Source organism: Cryptomeria japonica, chromosome 5, assembly GCF_030272615.1.
Source record: "Cryptomeria japonica chromosome 5, Sugi_1.0, whole genome shotgun sequence".
Taxonomy (NCBI): domain Eukaryota; kingdom Viridiplantae; phylum Streptophyta; class Pinopsida; order Cupressales; family Cupressaceae; genus Cryptomeria; species Cryptomeria japonica.
The window spans coordinates 217952747-217972997 of record NC_081409.1 but is presented as its reverse complement, the minus strand read 5'-3'; the positions used below and the strand labels follow the sequence as shown (position 1 = coordinate 217972997).

General features: G+C 33.1%; 1 protein-coding gene across 1 annotated transcript in view; it reads right to left on the bottom strand.

Moving 5' to 3' along the window:
* LOC131064401 (alpha-mannosidase) overlaps positions 1 to 20251 on the bottom strand; it is a 178293-nt gene that overhangs the window by 30250 nt on the left and 127792 nt on the right. Inside the window, exons 24-28 of the mRNA XM_057998534.2 lie at positions 7768 to 7880; positions 7534 to 7615; positions 5921 to 6031; positions 5682 to 5774; positions 5419 to 5466 (exon numbers count right to left, since the gene is read on the bottom strand). Of these exons, the coding sequence (XP_057854517.2) occupies positions 5419 to 5466; positions 5682 to 5774; positions 5921 to 6031; positions 7534 to 7615; positions 7768 to 7880 (447 nt within the window). The remainder of the gene's footprint in view (positions 1 to 5418; positions 5467 to 5681; positions 5775 to 5920; positions 6032 to 7533; positions 7616 to 7767; positions 7881 to 20251) is intronic.

Here is a 20251-nt window from a genome sequence, read left to right as displayed (position 1 = left end):
AGATTGGTTTCCATTGGAGCGGTCATAGGTTTGCAGCTGAGCATTCCAAATCTCTTCAGGATGTCTAATGTATACTTGCCTTGGTTTAGAACAATGTTGTCAGGATTTTGCCATACTTCCAACCCTAGGAAATAATGAAGGAATCCCAAGTCCTTCATATCAAATTCTTTGGATAGCTCTTTCTTGCATTGATCTATAAGGTGATCTTCTCCTGTGATTAATAAATCATCAACATATAAAATCATTATTAGCATATCATCTTTACTCTGTTTGTAGTAGAGATTAGGATCTGCATCATTTTTAGAGAAGCCTAGTTTTGATAGATATGTGTCAATTCTTTCATACCAGGCCCTGGGAGCCTGTTTGAGCCCATATAGAGCTTTCTTGAGTCTGCACACATGAGATTCTGCATGATGGATCTCAAACCCTTCAGGTTGCTCTAGGTATAGTTCTTCAGATATCTCTCCATTAAGAAAAGTTGTCTTTACATCCATTTGATGTACCTTCCATCCCTTTGCTGCTGTAATGGCTAGTACAGCCCTTACTGAGGTATATCTGGCTACAGGAGCAAATGTTTCTTCATAGTCTATCCCTTCCTTTTGAGAAAAACCTCTAGCTACAAATCTTGCCTTAAATTTTTCAATGCTGCCATCTGCTGCATGTTTGATCTTGAAGAGCCATTTAGAAGAAACAATAGACTTCTTAGTTGGCCTAGGAACAATTTCCCATACATCATTTTTCATTATGGATTGATACTCTTCAGACATAGCATCCTTCCATACTTGATGTTTAAGGGCATCTGTTACATTGTCAGGTTCGTTTTTAGATAGGTCATTCATAAGAGCAACATAGCTAGTAAATTTATTAGGTTTTTTGCTTTCTCTGAAGGTTCTAGAAGGAGCAGCAAACCTTTGAGCTTCTTCTATTGTTTTGGTGGCCCATAGTGGTCTTTTCTTGAGATTTCTAGGTGTGTTTTCATTTTCATTTTCAGTTTCATCTAGATTCTCCCTCTGAAACTCAAGGGCAAGATTTTCATCTAAGTTAGAGGTAGGTACATAGATTTCAGGTTCTATTAAGTTCTGAGCTCTTTTGAAAGCCAGGTCTTCTTCAAATATTACATCCCTACTTAGTTCAATATTTCTTTGACCAGGTACATAGATTTTGTAGGCTTTGGAGGTTTCACTATATCCTACAAGCAATCCTCTCTTTCCAGAAGGTTCTAGTTTTAGTCTCTTTTCTTTAGGTATATGGATATAGACAGGACATCCAAATATCCTAAGGTGGCTAATATCAGGCTTAATCTTAGTGAATACTTCCTCAGGAGTTTTGTCCTCAAGATGGGAGTGAGGGCACCTGTTCTGTATATATACAGCGGTGCTGGAAGCTTCAACCCAGAGATTAGTGTTAAGGTTTTGATCTAGGATCATGGCTTTGACAGCTTCAACTATAGTCCTATTTTTCCTTTCCGCTACCCCATTTTGTTGGGGGTTATAAGGTATAGTAAGCTCCCTCTTAATCCCATTATCTCTACAAAATTCTTTAAATGAATCTGATGTGTATTCTCTCCCATTGTCGGTTGTTAGGGTTTTAACTTTGTTTCCTGAGTGGTTTTCAGTTAATGATTTAAATTCTTTAAACCTAGAGAGGATCTCTTCTGATTCTTTACTTTTCAGAAAGTAGATCCAAGTCTTCCTAGAGTAGTCATCAACAAATATTACATAATACAAGAATCCCCCTAGAGAGGATACGAACATAGGTCCGCATAAATTAGAATGAACTAATTCTAGAATTTTGCTAGTTTTCCTAGTACTATTTTGGAATGCACCTTTGGTATTCTTACCTAGGGCACATCCTTTGCATGCCCCTGAATGATCTTGCTTTAATTTGGGTAGACCTGTGACAAGGTTTCCCATTGAAGATAAAGCCCTAAAATTCAGATGGCCTATTCTTCTATGCCAAACTTCATTTGCATTAGTGGCTTCATGGATTAGGGCTAGATTGGTTTCCATGCACAGCTCATACAAATAGCCCTGTCTCTGTCTAATGGTCTTTGCCTTCTTGATGGAGGAGTTCCTTGGCCAAGCCAATACTTTGTTGTCCATGAATGTCACTCTGTATCCTTTATCTTCCAGTGCCGATATAGAAACTAGATTTCTTTTGATGCCGGGGACATATAGTACTCCTTCAAGCCATAAGGTTATGCCTGTCTTCAATTTGATGGTGCAGGTTCCTACTCCTCTAACTGGATATGTGGAGTCATCTCCGATGGTTATGTCCTCATCACTCTCCTCTATCATGGAATCAAGTACTTCTCTAAACCCAGTGATGTGCCTGGATGAACCACTGTCAATCACCCATGAGTTGATTTTGTTAGAAGCTTGACTTGTGAGTGCTAAGTAGAATACGTATTTCCCGGAGTCATCTTCCCCTTTAGTCTTCCCTGCTTTGACAAATGTAGCATGTTTCTTGGTTCTTTCCCGACATTTTGCAACGAAGTGTCCAAACTGATCACATCTGTAACATTGAATGTGAGATAAGTCCTTCTTTGAAGTGTTCTTGCCTTGACGACCTTTTCTCTTTCTAAACTGCCTTTTCTTGTTTTGCTTGGTGGAGTTGGTGTTTAGAACTTGCAGGTCTTCATCTATATTCTTGTGTTTCATTCCCATTTTGTTCAATCTTGATTCCTCTTGGAGACAGTCATCCCTTAATCTTTCAAATTTGGGATATTTGGACCTTGCACTGATGCCTTCAACGAATGTGCTCCATCCACTAGGCAACCCATCTAAAGCAATGAGTGTTAGCTCTTTGCTTTGGATCTCGTAGTCCAGAGTTGCAAGTTCATCTTTTAGAACTGATATCCGCATAAAGTAGGTGTTGATTGTCTCCCCTTTATTCATGGTGATATGATTTATTTCTCATTTTAATGCTAGAGTTCGACTTGCATTTGATATCTCAAATGTGCTTTCAAGAGCTTTGAACATTTTATAGGCTATCTGATGTTTTCTTATGATGGGCATTATGTTGTTTCTCACCCCATCAACTATTATTTTTATTGCCTTTTCATTTCCCTCAATCCATGCTGTTTTGTCAGGTTCATTTTCGGGTTGATCATTTTTAGTTTGAACAAACGAATCCACTTTGTTCTCCTTTAAGATCATTTGAATTCTGAATTTCCAGGCTAAAAAATCATCACCACCTCCGAGTCTATCTTCGAATCTGATAGCACTGGCCATTTGAAGAAATGTGATGTAGTATATAACCTTGTTCTTAAATTTGTTTCACGAAATTAAATAGCCTCAAGTTCGATCGAATTGGCTCTGATACCATGTAAATGTATTGTAATTTCCAATTTAATGGACAAGTTATATGCAGGATGGTGTATTTTAAATTTGATATTATGCCTATGACACTAATATTGCTATCTTTCTTTTACTGCAGATAAGGAGGATGAACATGTATCGATTTCAATGTCATCTCCTTTGATTGGAATGATGTATAAATAGTAGGGTGGCCACGATCAAGTGGCACCTTGATTGGACATGTCTTTTAGACATGTCCGACCAAGATGTCACTTGGTCGTGACCCCTACTAACAACAACCAATCCATAACTAATCGGTGCTTCAAACATACCCGATAATGAATCGGTATCATTGCTGATGATAATAGTGCTTAATCATATCCGATCGGTATCATATGTTAATGATAATAGTGCTTAAACATATCCGATCATGAATCAATGTCATTTGTTAATTGTTACAGATATAAAACATACCCGATTATGAATCGGTATCAAAGCATATGGATTAATATAACATAAACAATAACAATAGTTGTTAGCATTATATGCTATCGGGTTAATACCCCGATAGCATATTAATGCCGATATGAATCGACATTAATATGCTATTGGGTTAATAGCCCGATAGCATTTTAGATTGACGCTTAACATAGTTAAGCAGGTCGTCAATCTAATCCAATATCAATATCATAATTGTGACCAATGTTATAGTCTGATAAACATAAAGCATGAATGAGTAAACAGAATATAGGAGATTACTGAGTTAGGAGAGTCTTATCTTGCAGAGGCTACTAATGCATTAACAATTTTTGGTAGAAAAAAACCCACAAATTTCTAGAAAATCAAATCCAAGATTTCTGCCCTAAAAGCCAATAGGTTTATTTCTGTAATGAAGCCACATGAGCAGCCCATTGGTCCTTCTACGCCATGTGTGTGCAAGTCATCGTTGTTGGTAGCAGTCCATAGAACTTCTCACGTTCTCATGTTCCGAAGCTTGACATGGCCTCTAATACCATATCATGAAAAATATAAGACACAAAGATTACCAAGATAGTTGATATTAACTAAGCAGTGAAAGTATCCTTATGTAAGAAATACAAATGATTTATCCATAAAGGATAAGATCAATAACTATGAAAATTGATAAAAATGACAACTAAAAGAATAAAGAATACTCCTAAAGTCTATCCTAAAGACTCAATTGACCATTATAGACTAAATATTACAATATTACTTTAATATAAATTTTATTTCGAAAAAAAATGAGAGATACGTTATTTCATCATTCTACTATATAATATAGAATCTTTATTTTAGAGAAAAATGAGAGGTTTGTTATTTCATCCTTGTACTCTATAATATAGAAGCCTACTTTTTAAAGAAAAATAAGAGGTGCTATTTAGATTATCACCATCAAGGTAACAGCATGCAATAACCAAGACATAATTAAGTTGACTACTGTCAACACATACATGAATATTTAATTGTTTACTCCAATTATATGACAGGCCATAACAAATATTTGTAGTTATGATGGAACACAACATTAATATGAAGGGAATCCTCTAGAAAGAAAATTGTTGAGGTTTTATTTAAGAAGTGTACTTTTGAAATCAATTAAAAAAATTTCTTAATTGCAATCTATCCATATTCTTATTTATAACATTAAAAAATTGAATCTTCTTCATCCTCCAGTGTTGTATTCATTCTTTGTTGCTGTTCTTATCTCTTCTTGTTCTTTCCAAAAAATATGAAAAATGAATCTATTTATGAATGGGAATAAGAACTTGCTAACTACGATTACATGTCTGATCAAACTTTGTTGATAAAGTATCTAGATGTCCTTTTGTGAGCCTACCTACCCCTTTTATATAGAATTACCATAAAACTTTCTATTCTCCCTACATGCAAATTTATTATTATGTTCTAGTGTTGAGTTATTTCATATGATTAAAGACTTGATTTTGACAAAAAAAGTTCTCTTCCAAGTTAAATTGGTGATTTTTTCTTGTAGTTACTTCTTTTATGTGAGTTCATTCTTAAGTTTTATTTTCATCAAATGTAAATTGTCCCAAATAAGTAGAAAATGGAATAACATAATATTTAGTTTAAGCAATACCTCATACAAATGAGCTAGTCGTAGAAGCACACTTCCATCTTCAAGCTCCTATTAAAAAAAAATCATTAATGAAAAACATTCCACTAACTAGCAACTAATGTAATCTTACTTTTCTCTACATCCTAATGACACAAGAGTAATCAATCTATGTATATTCTAAATTAACTATTCAAAAACTACTAACATATTCACTTCTGTTTGTTTGTAAAAAATAACTCTACTACAATTAGTAAATGTGATCCAAAGATACCAAAAATATTCACCTGGAGGGTGGGTATTGCAACATTGTTCGGTAATGAATAATTTAGATCCATTGCTGTAAACCTAGAATGAGAAGCATCCCAATTTTGAGCCTCCTGTTAGACAAAAAACACTATTTATATTATAAAATATTTTGTTAATAGTTCACTTTTTATTTAAAGAAACATCTCAGCATCTATAAATTGTGTTACTAATTCACTCTTTAATAAAAGAACTGTCTCAGCATCTATGAATTTTTTACCTCCTGTGAGAAAGCTAATAGTAATGGGGAATATATTTCTTGTCCAGTAGTGCGACGCCATTGTGCACCATTTCCAATAGCATTGATGCTCACATAATAAGTACCTCTTACCTAGAAGATACAAATTTGGTATAAGCATCTAATCACTTCATATTATTCTTATATGCATGTAACTGAGTTGACAGCTCAAAAGTCTTACATAATATTATCTCTTTTGGAGAAAAGTTTTCTTTTAACTATTAGAGTATTCTAGTATTAATCTAAGTAAAGATATAGCTCCTCCTAGTTTGAGGATATTATATTAGAAAAAATAGTTACAATGGGCATAATCTTTGAAGTTTGAACACTCAAAGGAAAGTAGTTAAAGGGGAGACACATTACTCCACCTCCTACCCTAAAAAAATTCCTTCTGAAGAAACTAACTAGTGAATTAAGGTGGCTACAACTTTCACAAATAGGATAAAATTCCAAATTTCCTTATAACCTAGAGATCTCAACAGTCAACATAAGTACTTTTAATTCAATTGAACTAAAGATTTAAATTTCAAAAGAGCTCTTAAAATTTGTAACCTATAATAATCAATAATGTGTAAGATAAGAGCAATTGCTACAAAACAATGAGACAATTGTTGCACTCTATTTAATTTTTTTGTTTTCATGATAGCAATAAAGATGATGTATAAGGTAATTGTGTAACCTAATATCATAATATGGTTTTAACTTTAATATATTGCTTGACTTGAGAGGAGGCACAATTCTATTTCTTCCTTGTGCCATGTTCGGACTGGGTACAGATATATTTCATGTTTCATGATGTAGCATAGTTGACAATTTGGGTATGTTTCTGGTCTCGAAATATGGCCTAACTTTTATATATTTCCTTGCCTCTAGATGAAGCTTCAGTGTAAATATGTATTGAATGTTTTGGTTTGATTTCTTTTTCCACTATAGATCTCATTGTCCAAGATAGTCTAAGATCTATATCGAAAGTTAGTATTGAACTAGATTATTGTGTAGACTCTTAAAACTGTTTTAAACTAGACAAAAAGAAGATGTAGATGGTGAAAAGAAAGTTAGTGAAACCTTATGGAAATACATGTGAGATGTTATCTATCTTCAAATGTGGTTTGGTGATAGACTTCATTTTAGTTTTATCTGTACAAAATAGATTTGGTTATTGAAAAGGTACTTGGTTTGTTTACGAGTTCTTTTCACTATTAAAGATTTGTTTTCTATATTTCTAATTTGCAGGTTCTCTCAACCATCAGCAGGTGTCTTTGGAGCAAAACTTTAGTTACTAGACATTAATTGATAAAACTAGAAAGTATTTCCTGATTTCAGATGAGATTAAATAAAAAGTTGAGTTCCATTAAAATAATTTTACTCCAAAGCTATTTCTACTCTGAAGCTTAAACAACCAACTTGATGCTGTTGTCTACTATCTTCCTATCTAGCATGGTAATAAAACTGACCATTTGAATGCTTTTAAGTTTTGAGAATGTGTAGACATTAACTGTAATAGGCAACAAAAGTATATAAACACTTCAGAATGAGATATCAATTAGAATACTATCAAAAGTATTGCATGAAAATGCATTTATTAAATTGCATACCGTTAGTCCTTCACACTCTACTTCACAAACAGTTTCATCAAGAGCTTCACCAACTCCTCGGCCATCATCATTGATCAACCGCCTAATAAAGTACATGATAATATTTTAGCTTTCGAAATATTTGTTGTATCACAATGCTAAATAAAATCAGTCATAATCTTACCTCAAATGCTATTTTATTTAATTAACAAAGTATCTTAGATTTTTTATTCTTTCAATTGTGTATAGCTAAACCTGTGAAACATTATTTCAAGTTGCCCATCTTGGATGCTTGAACCTCCAACAGCACGGTCAACCAAAACTGAAAATTCTATTTTGTTATCTGCCATATACATCCCAAGATTAATCTGCAAAATAGTTTATAAAATTAAATAAATATTTTAATTTTAAAAAGGAAACTCAGCCAAATACAAGATCTCTATGAAATTAAAGGGCATGATGAATTGAAGATTCAAATGGAGATAAAAAGAGATGGTTAATTTTGATGTTTTAGTTAAAATTATTTTAAATTTAGACTACATATGGTTGCTAAAAATAATATTAGATATTATACTGTCCATATAGAGGAAATCATTCATTTAATTACGAAGATGGTATTTATTCTTGAAGACCCACATAAGCACATAAGATCTATGATTTTTGTATGTAGCGTAGAACACATAAAAAAACAACATTGTACACAGCTTTTAAAATTGTCTATAATGGAGTATGTATGATCATCAAAACACTACAATGAAAATAAGAATTGGTCTGTCTAATATTGTGTAACTAACCTTCAAAATAAAGCCCATGTACTTAAGGTTAGAAAATGTAAATAGAAGAAATTATACTATCAAATGTTACATCCTAAATAAAAATTAAAATGGACAAATTTGTAAAGGTGAGAAGTGCATATTCGTGTCCTTTTGTCTTATGTTTCAGACTAATAGTGATTAGGTTGCCCTTATGTATTGAATAGTCTGAAAGATAGTATATTTTACATGGAATTTGGAAAATGATATTATCCTATCTAAATCTCATCGTCACTTATCCCTAGAAATTGATCTTGATCCCTAGTTCTTCTGTTCACCACCCTAGATCAGATTTGCAGGTTGAAAATTGACTCAAGTCATTTTCACAGTTGTGGACTTGAACCCAAAACTCTTAAAATTCCAATTTTAAACTAGAAATCACTTGAAATCTTGTCGCTTTTGTCTATTGAATATTATGAACTAACTAAAATGTAAATTATTTCAAATTACACAACAGGCAAGTGTATTTAACTAAGTTGCCGAATCAGGTATGTGGGTATGAAACGTTGGTACGACAGAAATTTTTTTAGGGGTTGGGTACATTGTTGGTATGTTCATACAGAAATAATATATATTTATATATACACACATATATATACATATACATATACATATACACACACGCACACATGCGAGCGTGCGCACACACACACACACATATATGTAATATGTATGTATGTATGTATATGTAGCTAAAAAATAGAATTTAGTTTAGAATGTCATATACCAATACATATGCTAAACAAAACCATTATAAATTTCAAATTTCGAAACATTACATACTAATTTAAATTCAGCTATCAATATCAAAAAGATCAAACTACAATTTAATGATAGATAAGTTCTAAGTTCACTAATCAACACTGTAGGTCTTAAGAATATCAAAAAGATCAAACTAGAATCACTAAACATTTCGTCATCTAAAAACATGAACCCCCGACGTACCCAAAGGAGATTCATCTCAGAATCTGATTCCGGTACGTTTCGTACCCATAATCAGCAAAAAAATCCCACGATTCAGCAACTTAGGTATTTAAGAACTAATCCTAATTCATTTGAATCATGTAGCACTAGAGAGAGACTCAAAGGATCTATCAAGAAACTAGCAAGAAGAAGCTAGACAGTTTATCTAGTAGGTTGGCCGTATTAGATGTTTACTCGAGCTCTAGTGGTTATTATGTGCGGAATGCCCTTCTTAGGAGTCATTTTGGTTGAATTTTCCAATAATTGTAATTTTTAGTAAGTCAATTTTGGGCATCAACTGAGCTAGTTGGCAGTGTTACTATTTTTAGATGTGTCATCGGAAGCAGTGGATATCATTATCTCGATAATTTTTATAGTCTAATGATTTTAAATTAAATAACAGTAAATTATTATTTTTTAAAGTTTAATTCAAATTAAAGATTTAACTTTATCGTTTTTTGAATTTTTTGATAAAAACTATTTGAGCACCGATATTTAAGTGATAAATTTTCTTAACTGGCCCCTTTTGAGACTTGGAATGCCATGATGGAGAAATAAGTGAGTTTTAAGTTGATTAAAAAGAAAAGACAAGGTGGTATAGCTTTTGGAGTGGCTATTTAAGCTTACTTTTGTGTAATGTCCCCATTTTAAAATAGAATTTAATAATAAATAATAACAAACAAAATAATAAAAATATGAAATAATATAATTAAAATGTAATTAAGTTAATGAATGGTCAAAAGGCATAGAACGAAGAGTTGTGACTCTCAAACATGAGATGTAAGAGAGAGACAAATCATTTGAAGAGGAATGAGGGAAGAAATGAATGAAGCATGGGAATCAAGGAAGGATTAATGGAGGAAGAAAGGAATGTGAAGTAGATAAGGCTGTGTCTCTTTCAAAGGGCAATAATTATGAAGGATTGTACTATTTCAAAGGGTTCTAATATTGAAAGGTTGTGTTTCTTTCCAAACACGATTAAGGAAATATTGAGGAAAGGAGAAGAAAAGAGAGATAAGCTTGAAGCTGAGAATAGGAGGTTAATAGAGTATATGCAACATTTGATGAATCCAATTCGACAAGAGGATGAGACATTTGTCCCACCAGTATCTCTTCCAAAGGAATCAGTTGAGAGTTTTGAAGAAACGAAGGTGACAGTAAAGGAAACAAAGGAATGGATTGAGAGCATTTCTAATAAGGCCAATAAGTTTGTAGAAGGCTTGGTGCAGGTGCATGGAAAAGTTGCTACATTCATGTATAGAATTCAAAACATGATAGAATTGTAGGAAGATTTCCTAGTTGTACAAGATAAGACAATTCCATGTTTGTGCGTATGGAAAGAAACTCTCAAGCAAACTTTGATAGATGGAAGTGTGATAGAAGCGAAGGACATATATGATTTTGGCCATTGGCATTGTGCATTAATAGCAAAAAAGGAAATCTTTGACAAGATAGGTGATGATTGTGTTTGGATGGAAGAAGTGATTAAAGGAATTAAAAATAAGATATTTGTTGTAGTTGTAGAGATGCTTGGACAAGAGATGATGAGTGAAGATGATATGAATGTAGAAGGTTTGAAAGACAATGCACAATAACTTCTTCAAAGTTACAGGTCCTATTGTGAAAGATCACTTGAACAATGTTTCTTCATTCATGTTCTTTGTGGATAGTGTAGACACCTATTTTTGTCCACCTAATTAAATGAATTTAATATTTGTTTAATTATCATCCCCTTAACTATTAATTAAATTAATATTTAATTAATTCATCCCAAACACCTCCTATTAATTAAATAAATTATTTAATTTATTTAAATCAATTCACCTAGCCAAATTCAGACTATTAATTAAATAAATAAATCCTATTTGTTTAATAAAATCCCCTCCTACATTAAAATTAATTCACATTTAATTAAATCTTCCTTTCTCATTTAAATAAATGAACATTTATTTAAAATCCTAAATTCATCCCACTTGCACTTTCTAGAATATGCAAGTTGCATGCTTAACCTTCCTCTAAATTCTTCTAAACCCTTCTAGTTAGCCTAAACCCCCTCCTAAACATTTGCACATTCCTAAACTAAGGATTAGGAAGGTGTCACTTCTCAAACCATTAAAGGCTTTCTCCCTTCCACAAGTTAACCTCCAAAGTCTTCCTAAGCCTTTAAGGCTAACTCACCTTTGACCCTTGGTTAGATGCTTTTTCTCTAACTTAACCATTCATCTAACCCGCAAATCTCTTCAAGCATTAATTACTTTGACCTAATTCACCGCATTAGCCAAATTTCATACTTGAAATTTGAAATTTGGCAAATTTCAATAAAACATTAAAAATGCGTTCAAATTCGGCCCAAAATTCGTACGAAGAAAAACTAGGGCTTTAAAATTGAAATATATTCTGCAGTCGCGAATCCGGAAATGAATAAGCGCAATCTCCTTACGCTGCGCTGGAACAAGGGTTTTTTCCCACAAATCTGAAAGGTGCCATGCACAAATAAGAACCATCAATTTGATGATAACTGTGCTTCCCACTGCAAAAATCCCTTTCCAAAAGGAATTTATCAGAGTTTATCTGAATAACGATAATGCATAAAGATAATGTTTAAAGGCCCGATATACAATAGTCGTGGTGAGCCCCCATTCAACCACTTAGACCATTTAATTTATAAAGATAATGTATTATAAATTACGGAATATGACTTAAAGAAGTTTTTAAAATTAATTATAATGTAATATAAATTCATAATATAGTTTTATTTTTAATAATTTTAATTACATTGTTAAATTTTTATATTAATTTTAAATTTGATATAATATTATTTAATTTTAATTTCATTTCAAATTTATTTTATTTTATAATAGTATTTCAAATATATTTAAAAATTTAAGTTATATTTATAATTTAATGAATTTATTATTTATATACTTAAATAATTTAAATTTATATAGGCGAATTTAATGTCGATTTTTTTTTTCGAATTTTTTACCCTTGTCGAACTTCATCCAAATTTTATTGTTGCTGAATTCGAATTCGAACTTGGTGACTTAGACTTTGACCATGGATATCCTTTAACCCTTGCACAAGAGTTTATCCCTTGGATAAAAAATTTATCCACTAAACTAACCCTAACCAAACCCCCTAGGGTAACCCTCATGTCCCCTCAAACATTTAATGCTTCTTCCCTCTCCTCTCAAGCCCTCTCATAATGCCACTTGTCACCATTGCATTGGTGAAAGTTGCAAACATGGATTGAGGATCATGTGCCCTCTCTCATACAATCCTAGCCCTTGCTAAGTTAATCCAATCTTAGCCATCTAATTGCCAATTTCCTCTATAAATAGGACTCATCCTCTCAATATCAAGGCTACACATGATCAAAATTATTTTTCATTATCATAGTGCTTTCATTATCAAGTCACACAAATTATCCTCAAGCATTTTAGATCATAATCATATTAGTCTAGCAATCATAAGCAAGTCAGCATAGTAATTTATCCATCATAGCATGTTAGTTTCATTATCATAATCATTAATCTTCATTATAGCATAGTTTTGTTATAATATCATAGATCTTAGTTGCATAAGCATATAAATCAATTTGCCATAGCACTCACCCTTTGAGTTGTCATTCTAAGAGTCAAGTTGCTCAATGATCTGAGAGCAAAACCCATGACTTGAGGAATCCTTGGAGATAGAGGACAATGGAATGGTTATCTAACTTGTTTTGTCAATTTATCCCTTTATATGTAATGTTTCATTGGTGTGTAACTTAACCTTTTGATTGTTTGACAGTCACACTTCCCTGCACACAAATAGCTTTCGGGGATGAGAATTGGAATGCTAGAGAATATTTGCCAAGCGTTGATGACTTGGACGTCATCGAATATAAGTTGGATATCATACCAAGTATACCAATGATAGAGCTTGATCTTGTTGTGTCTAAGTTCATTAAATTTTCTATTAGATAAAAGGATAAAAGATACATCATTCTAGAAGAAAGTTTGTTGAAGGATTAGGTGGCATGGAAATTTGCCATTTGTTCTCATTCCTTGCATTTTGTGCCAAGGAAGCTGTTTATTTTCTATTGGCTAGTTTTTAATAAAGTTTGGTCAGTTAGTTAGTAAGTTGTAACTAACCCTAATTAGGCTTTAGTTGTCTTAATCTTGGCCATTGATTTTGAATCAATACGGGGCCTTCATTTGTAATAAGAGCTCGATATAAGACTTGCTCACTTCATTTTGTAATGAGAGACTTGTGTGAAATTGTCGCTGAAATACTGCCAAAGTGAATACAAAAGTCATTGAAACTTGGTGAGCCTATGTTATTTTGGATGTTAGCATGGTTTCCTATGTTTGAAATTTAGATCAAGAGTTATTTGGGATTTTATCACTAATAAAATTGATCCCGGATATAGTCTTTATTTCGACTGCATCCTTTCCTTGGAGGATATTGAGTGTGCTCTTTTTTCCATGAGGCCTTATAAAAGTCCAGGTTATGATGGCCTCCCAGCTGTGTTTTATCAAACTATGTGGGATAAAATCAAGGATGTTTTTATATGCTCTATTTGGAAGCCTTTCATAAGGGCTTTTTACGACCAAACATAAATAGAGGTTTAATCAAACTTATTCCTAAAGGGAAGAATGAGGATACAATTGCTGGTTGGAGACCAATTACCTTATTAAATACATCTTATAAAATTATTGTAAAGGCCTTAGCTATTAGGATTGAACTGGTGATCCAAGTAATTGTTAGAGCTGAGCAAACTGGCTTTGTCAAAGGCAAATTTATTTTGAATAACCTAATGTTAGCTTGGGAGACACTTGAATGGACCCGTCAGTCAGGTCAAAATGCCTTGCTAATCAAATTAGACTTTGAGAAAGCTTATGATAAGATTTTCTCAAATCTCATCTTCAAAATGTTACATTGGTTGGGGTTTGGGCCTAAATTACTAACACATGTTCGCATGTTGTTTCGTGATGCCAATGCACAAATTGTGATCGATTTTCTTTAACTGTTCCATTTGAAATGCAGTGATCCATAAGGCAGGGATGCCCTTTATCCCCCTTCTTGTATGTACTTACTACTGATGCCTTGGGTTACCTTCTCCAAACAGGCAACCAATTGAAGCATATTAAAGGAATTTGTATGCCACAAAACAGATTGGTTATCAACTCTCATTTTGCTGATGATAGTATGTTCTTTTTGCAAAATGATGAAGAAGAGTTAAAGAATACTCTAGAAATCCTTGATTTATATTGTGCCATTTCTGGTTCGCAGTTAGCTCATAACAAGATTGAATTGTTGATGTCCCAATTTGGAGGTATTCCTAAGGAATGGAAGGAAGTTAAACATGGGGAGATTACCAAATATCTTGGCATTCCCTTTGGTGTCGAGGTCTCTCTTTTTTATATGTGGGAATGGTTCCTAAACAAACTTAAAAATAAACTATTTCTCTTTGGCAGGTAGGATTGAAGTAGCCCATACAAATTTTATTGCTTCTCATGTGTACCATTCATCTTGTTGGATGCCTTCGAAGAGGAAATATGAAGATCTGAATAAGCTAATTTGAAAATTTCTTTGGTCCAAATGGGATGGCTATGCTGATTTTATTGCGTCTTCTTGGTCTCATTGCATTCAACCAAAACATAAAGGTGGTCTAGGAATCATTGACCCAAAAACTCAAGGGTTATGCCTTGTTGCGAAGTGGATTATTAGAGCTACTAAAGGGGATGAACCATGGAAGATATTTGTTTGTCATTGAGTTTTTCAAGCTGGTGCCAATAAAAAATGGCAATCTATTAATTGGTTTGATAAAATTATGATGTCTCCCTTTTTCAAAATCAAGGCCTCTTTCCCTATACAGTCCATTTGGAAGGATTGGCAGTAGGTTTGTCAATTTTTGCAATGGAATGGCTACTCCTTACAGCAAGGTTTTAGCTTTGCTTCATTGTCAATTTGGTGGAATAAACTTATTAGTTATCACAATCAACCACTTGTTGTTTTCTTTCCAAAACAAAAGGGATTCAGAAATTTAAAGACATGTAGGATTTTAATAACTTTGATTGGGCTTCTTAGATGAAAATCAAAGAGAAATTTCAGTTAAACATCAAGTATAGTGAATTTCTTATATGTACGCCAAGGGAATGCAACTATTTTAAAGATTTGAAATGGACGGCTTCTTCTCATTTCCACCATCTTCCTCTAAAGAAAGTTTATATCCATCTATTGCCTCATTATGAGATCATTCCCCACCTCAATTATAAATGGAGATGCAAAATCAGTGCTAAGAGGTGGAATTTAGTGATTGCACAAATATGAAAATCCGGAACTAATGTTGAGACTCAATTTCTAGCTTAGGGAGTTAAGCATAGTCCATTTAATTAATACTTGAGGAAAATATCCAAACATTGTGCTATCTATCCTCTTTGTCGATATGGCTAATCAGACTCATTATATTTACTCCATTTGAAATTCTTAAATACTCTACCTGAGATCACAAACTAGATTGAGTGTTTATGTTTTTGCATCAAGTTGGTGTTGATTTGTGTTTCTACTCATAACAAGAAAGAAATTTCACAATGTGTGTATTCACATGTATATTCCGTGTTTGCCTATATGTATGCTTCGTGTTTTCCATGTGTATGCTCTATGCCCTCCACGTGTATGCTTCGTGTTTCCCATATATATGCTCTGTGTTGTTTAACTCATGATGGTAGATGACTTAGTTGAGGAAATTAAAATAAACATTTGCTTGAGGACAAGCAAATTCGGGAAGGGCGTACTGTCATAACCCCTCTTTGGATATTGGATTATTGTGATTAAATAAATACGATAATTAAAACATTTATTAATTAACATATAATAATATTGGAAAAACGTCTCATTTATGAGACTTCACGATTTTCCTCTAAAGTGAGAGGGTTATCATAACCCCACATCCCGGTGATGTAATTAATAATAGATTTTGTGATTCTTAATCATAATAATAAATTATCATTTATTAGGTAATTAATTATTGATGTTAATAGTAATATTAATCATTCATTAATATAAAAATAATATTAATCATATCAATATTAAATATTATTTTAATACAATATCATACCCAAGAATGTCCAAAATTATTAAATGAATAACGGATTAGGGTATTAGAAGCAGTGTGAATACGACAAGGTGGAAGTGGACAATAATCAAGGAACGAATGTGAAGGACACCTAAAAGTGGGTGGAGTATTCATAGGAGTTAATTATGTAGTCTCTGACGCAAAGGAACAACTTCGTGAAGTCTCTGAAAGAGACGAAGTTGTAGAAGAGACAGCCAAATACACAGTCATACCATGTGACAATGATAATATACCTGATTCCTCTAGCACGAGCATCATCGATAATAGTATGCCATGGGGGAATCAGCAGATACAGATACCATTCGTGGGTTAAATACACAGTCTTCATGTCGGACTGGGACAGACAATTACGGAGAATATGTTGCCATTGAAACAATAAGTATTGATTATTGATTTCCATCTAAGGATGATATCGAGCATGGTTAAGGATTGACCACACCAATTGCATTAACTAATGACAATAATCAATTAGTTTATTGGATAGATGTGATGGTTTAATTAATTCCTACCATTATTGTAACCTAATCTGAGATGACTTCTTGTTTTATTTTAATGTAACGTTCATATTTCAATTATTAATATTAACTATTAAAGAAGCTTTACCATAAAATATTATTAGTTAAATAAACATAAAATAGATATATTGATATGTAATATAATATTACATTTACCATATAACGTGTTATTTAATAAATATAAAATATAACATAAATTGTCAAAATACATTATAATTATTATTTGGAATAATATCATATTAATACGATATCATTAATAGAACCTATATACAATATAAATTATTTATGATACTACAATTAACGCTCTCCTTAACCACACTAAGGAAGAGCGTATCACTTCTAAACGAAAGCATTAAATAAAATGCGATGAAGACTAGTCTAAGGCGCCGAGAGGAAGTGCGGGTCAAACAGGGAGAGGTGACTCCAACAGTCACCACCGCTCACCATTCCTTTAGTGGCCACGACCCTTGGATGGGTCCACTCCAACATGTTCCCGGCCCCGCAAGTATTAAAGGGCACACCATGAGGAGGAAAGGGGGGTGTGCAGGATAGCAACAAAGGAAAAAGCGGCAAGGGATGCAGACTACGGATTTGGGACATTATAGAATGTTCATCACAAGTTGCTAGTTGGAGATAGACTAAGATGTGTTGTAGTTAAACCAATTAAATGTCCCTTTTGCTCATGCAGTGAAAATATGAAACATTTATTTTGGGAATACCCTTTTGTGAAAAAACAAAGGAAAGCTGTTTTTACCAATTTTTCTGCTATTTTTCATCATAAGTTGAATTGGAAGGAAGCTCTCTTTGGCCTTGGTTTGCATAATAATTGTATTTCTGATTCTATTAGACAAGTGATTTTAAGTCATATTTGGAAGGCTAGGTGTACTACTATGATCTCAAGCAATTATTTTTCGAAAACTAGTATTTTAAAGCTTTACTCTGACATAGTTTTTCAGGCAGCACTTTTGTTTTCACTGATTCTAGATTTATCCAAAAGAAATGTTTTGGCCATGGCTCAACTTCAAGAAATTCAAGATCAAGCTAACATTCTTCAAAACAGCTGCAAAATAGTTCTTTGTAAAGTGTTCAAACTGAATTATTAATGTCTGGTTTCTTATGTATGCCATTTGCTGGCTTTTGTAATCATCTTTGTTGTCTTCTAAGTTGTCATGTCCATTTGAAGGTCCTCTGTATATTCTTTCAGCTATCTTCTTTAGCTAAACATTACTTGTAATCTTGCATTGATTCAATATAAAGAAAAAGATAAATCTACATTTGGAAACAATGTATGCTAACACCTATCTAAAGACCCATGCTCTAATGAGAATCCGCAACTTCAAGAGTTAATGTTGTTTAAGGAGCCACACTAGATAGCTACGGAAATGACTTGCAAAAGCTGCTCCAAAAACATGTTGGGCTCAAAGGGAAGTCCATGAAAATAGAAAAAAATAAATATTTCATAAGCCCAAACTTTAGAAGACTATTAAATTAAAGATCGGGCCATACACAAAAATATTACTCTAGTATCTCAATGCCTCGAAAGTTAATCCTCAACCTTCACTTAATTGAGTAGGCTCTTTTAATAAACCTGCAATATCAATTAAACCTAGGATATTGAATGAGGAGTCGGCACTAAAGCATACTCACAACAATATCATAAACGAAAAATTACTTGTGCCAAACTTTAGATGATAGAAATAAAGTTATATCTCAAGAATTTAGCCGTCCATTCCTAGAATATAATCATCTAATAAATATCCATTTCTTTATTTCTGAATCAAACCCTAAACTTCTGCAAATTTGTCCCCATTGGAGACTTCACAAATTTGGCCCAACTGTGAACTCCATCACTAATCGACTCTTAGGAAGAGTTCGGTTTTCGTCCAACCTTTCTTTAATCTATTGAAGGTTTTCGTCCTCAGAGATTAGCTTATACAAAGCACAAGGCATAATCGTTATATCAAAAACCATAAGCATGCCTTACCAAAGCTCCTCCTTATAAAGACCTCCAAGCAACATGGAGAAGATTGGCCATATTTAATATTAGACACAACAAGAGCACTTTATTTAATAAAGTGACTTATTTTAATATTTTATTATTTTTACTTTATTTTTAATTTAATTAATTATTTAAATCATCTTTTTGAAATAAAATTAATTTTTGGAGAACTTAATCGATTAATTCAATTAAATCAGTTTATAAAAATTTGGGGACATTACATAAGGGGCACAATACGAATAATTTAATCATAACAATGTAAGTTGAGCCCAATTATCTTTTCAAAACGGCAATTTAAATGTTATTATTGGAATGGCCATCTAAATGAGACATTCTAAGACCTACGCAATGCTTCATTTAAAAAATCTTAAGAGGAAAAAAGTGAGATTAATGAAGGGCCCAAAAGGGGGCGCCTATAAAGGAAAAGTAAGTTCTTAAAGCAAGTGAAATATCCCACCCCCTTGTAGAGATATTTACTGCTGATTTCTGCCTGTTGGTTTTGTTTAACTTTTTTTTTTGGAATTTTAATGTTTTATAGTTTTTTTGTATTTTTGATGCCTTGCTAGGAAATGCAATAATTATAGGAAATGCAATATATCATTAAATAACTAATGCCAGACAAAGAATAGCTCATTCCAAATCTGATTATTTATTGCTGAATATTTATTGCAAATAATTACATAACTCATACCCGGAAATGAAGGGCTATAATGTTGCAGGCATGAAAATGATTATGCAGCAGTTGTGAACGCCAAATATGGGGAAAATAGGACTGATTCATTCTGGTATTTATTGCTGTCCACCTCCAATGAATAGCCGACCAAAATTAATGTTAGACAATGCTCCAAAAGATAGTCGCCTCCACCTTGAAGACCACGACCAGGCAATGGAAGTTGTACGGCCCTTCCGCATCAGATTGGTATGACCCCAGCAGTAGCAGATTGGTACGGCCAGCAGCAGATATTAAGGCATAAAAACATTAATAACTCCGTTCTCCAATCTGCAATGTAATCTCTCTGCAAATGATTCTCCAATACTCTCCAAACCCTAGAATAATCCCTTCAATTTGCCCAAATATGACTACTGTCTGCACTCACCAATAAATGCAACCCTAAGATGATCTCTCACACCCTCAGGCAGCAATAATCATGAAGCAGCTACGCTCTCCAAGATCGAAATCTCTGAAAACCTTTGTTTCTTCTCCTCACAGACCATTTCACCAAAATGCATAAGTGTAGAATGAATTAATTATTCATTGAGGCTCCTTTTATAAGTCTCCAATGTGGCTCGATTTCCCACAAAAAGCATTTAATGTCTTTTAATTTAT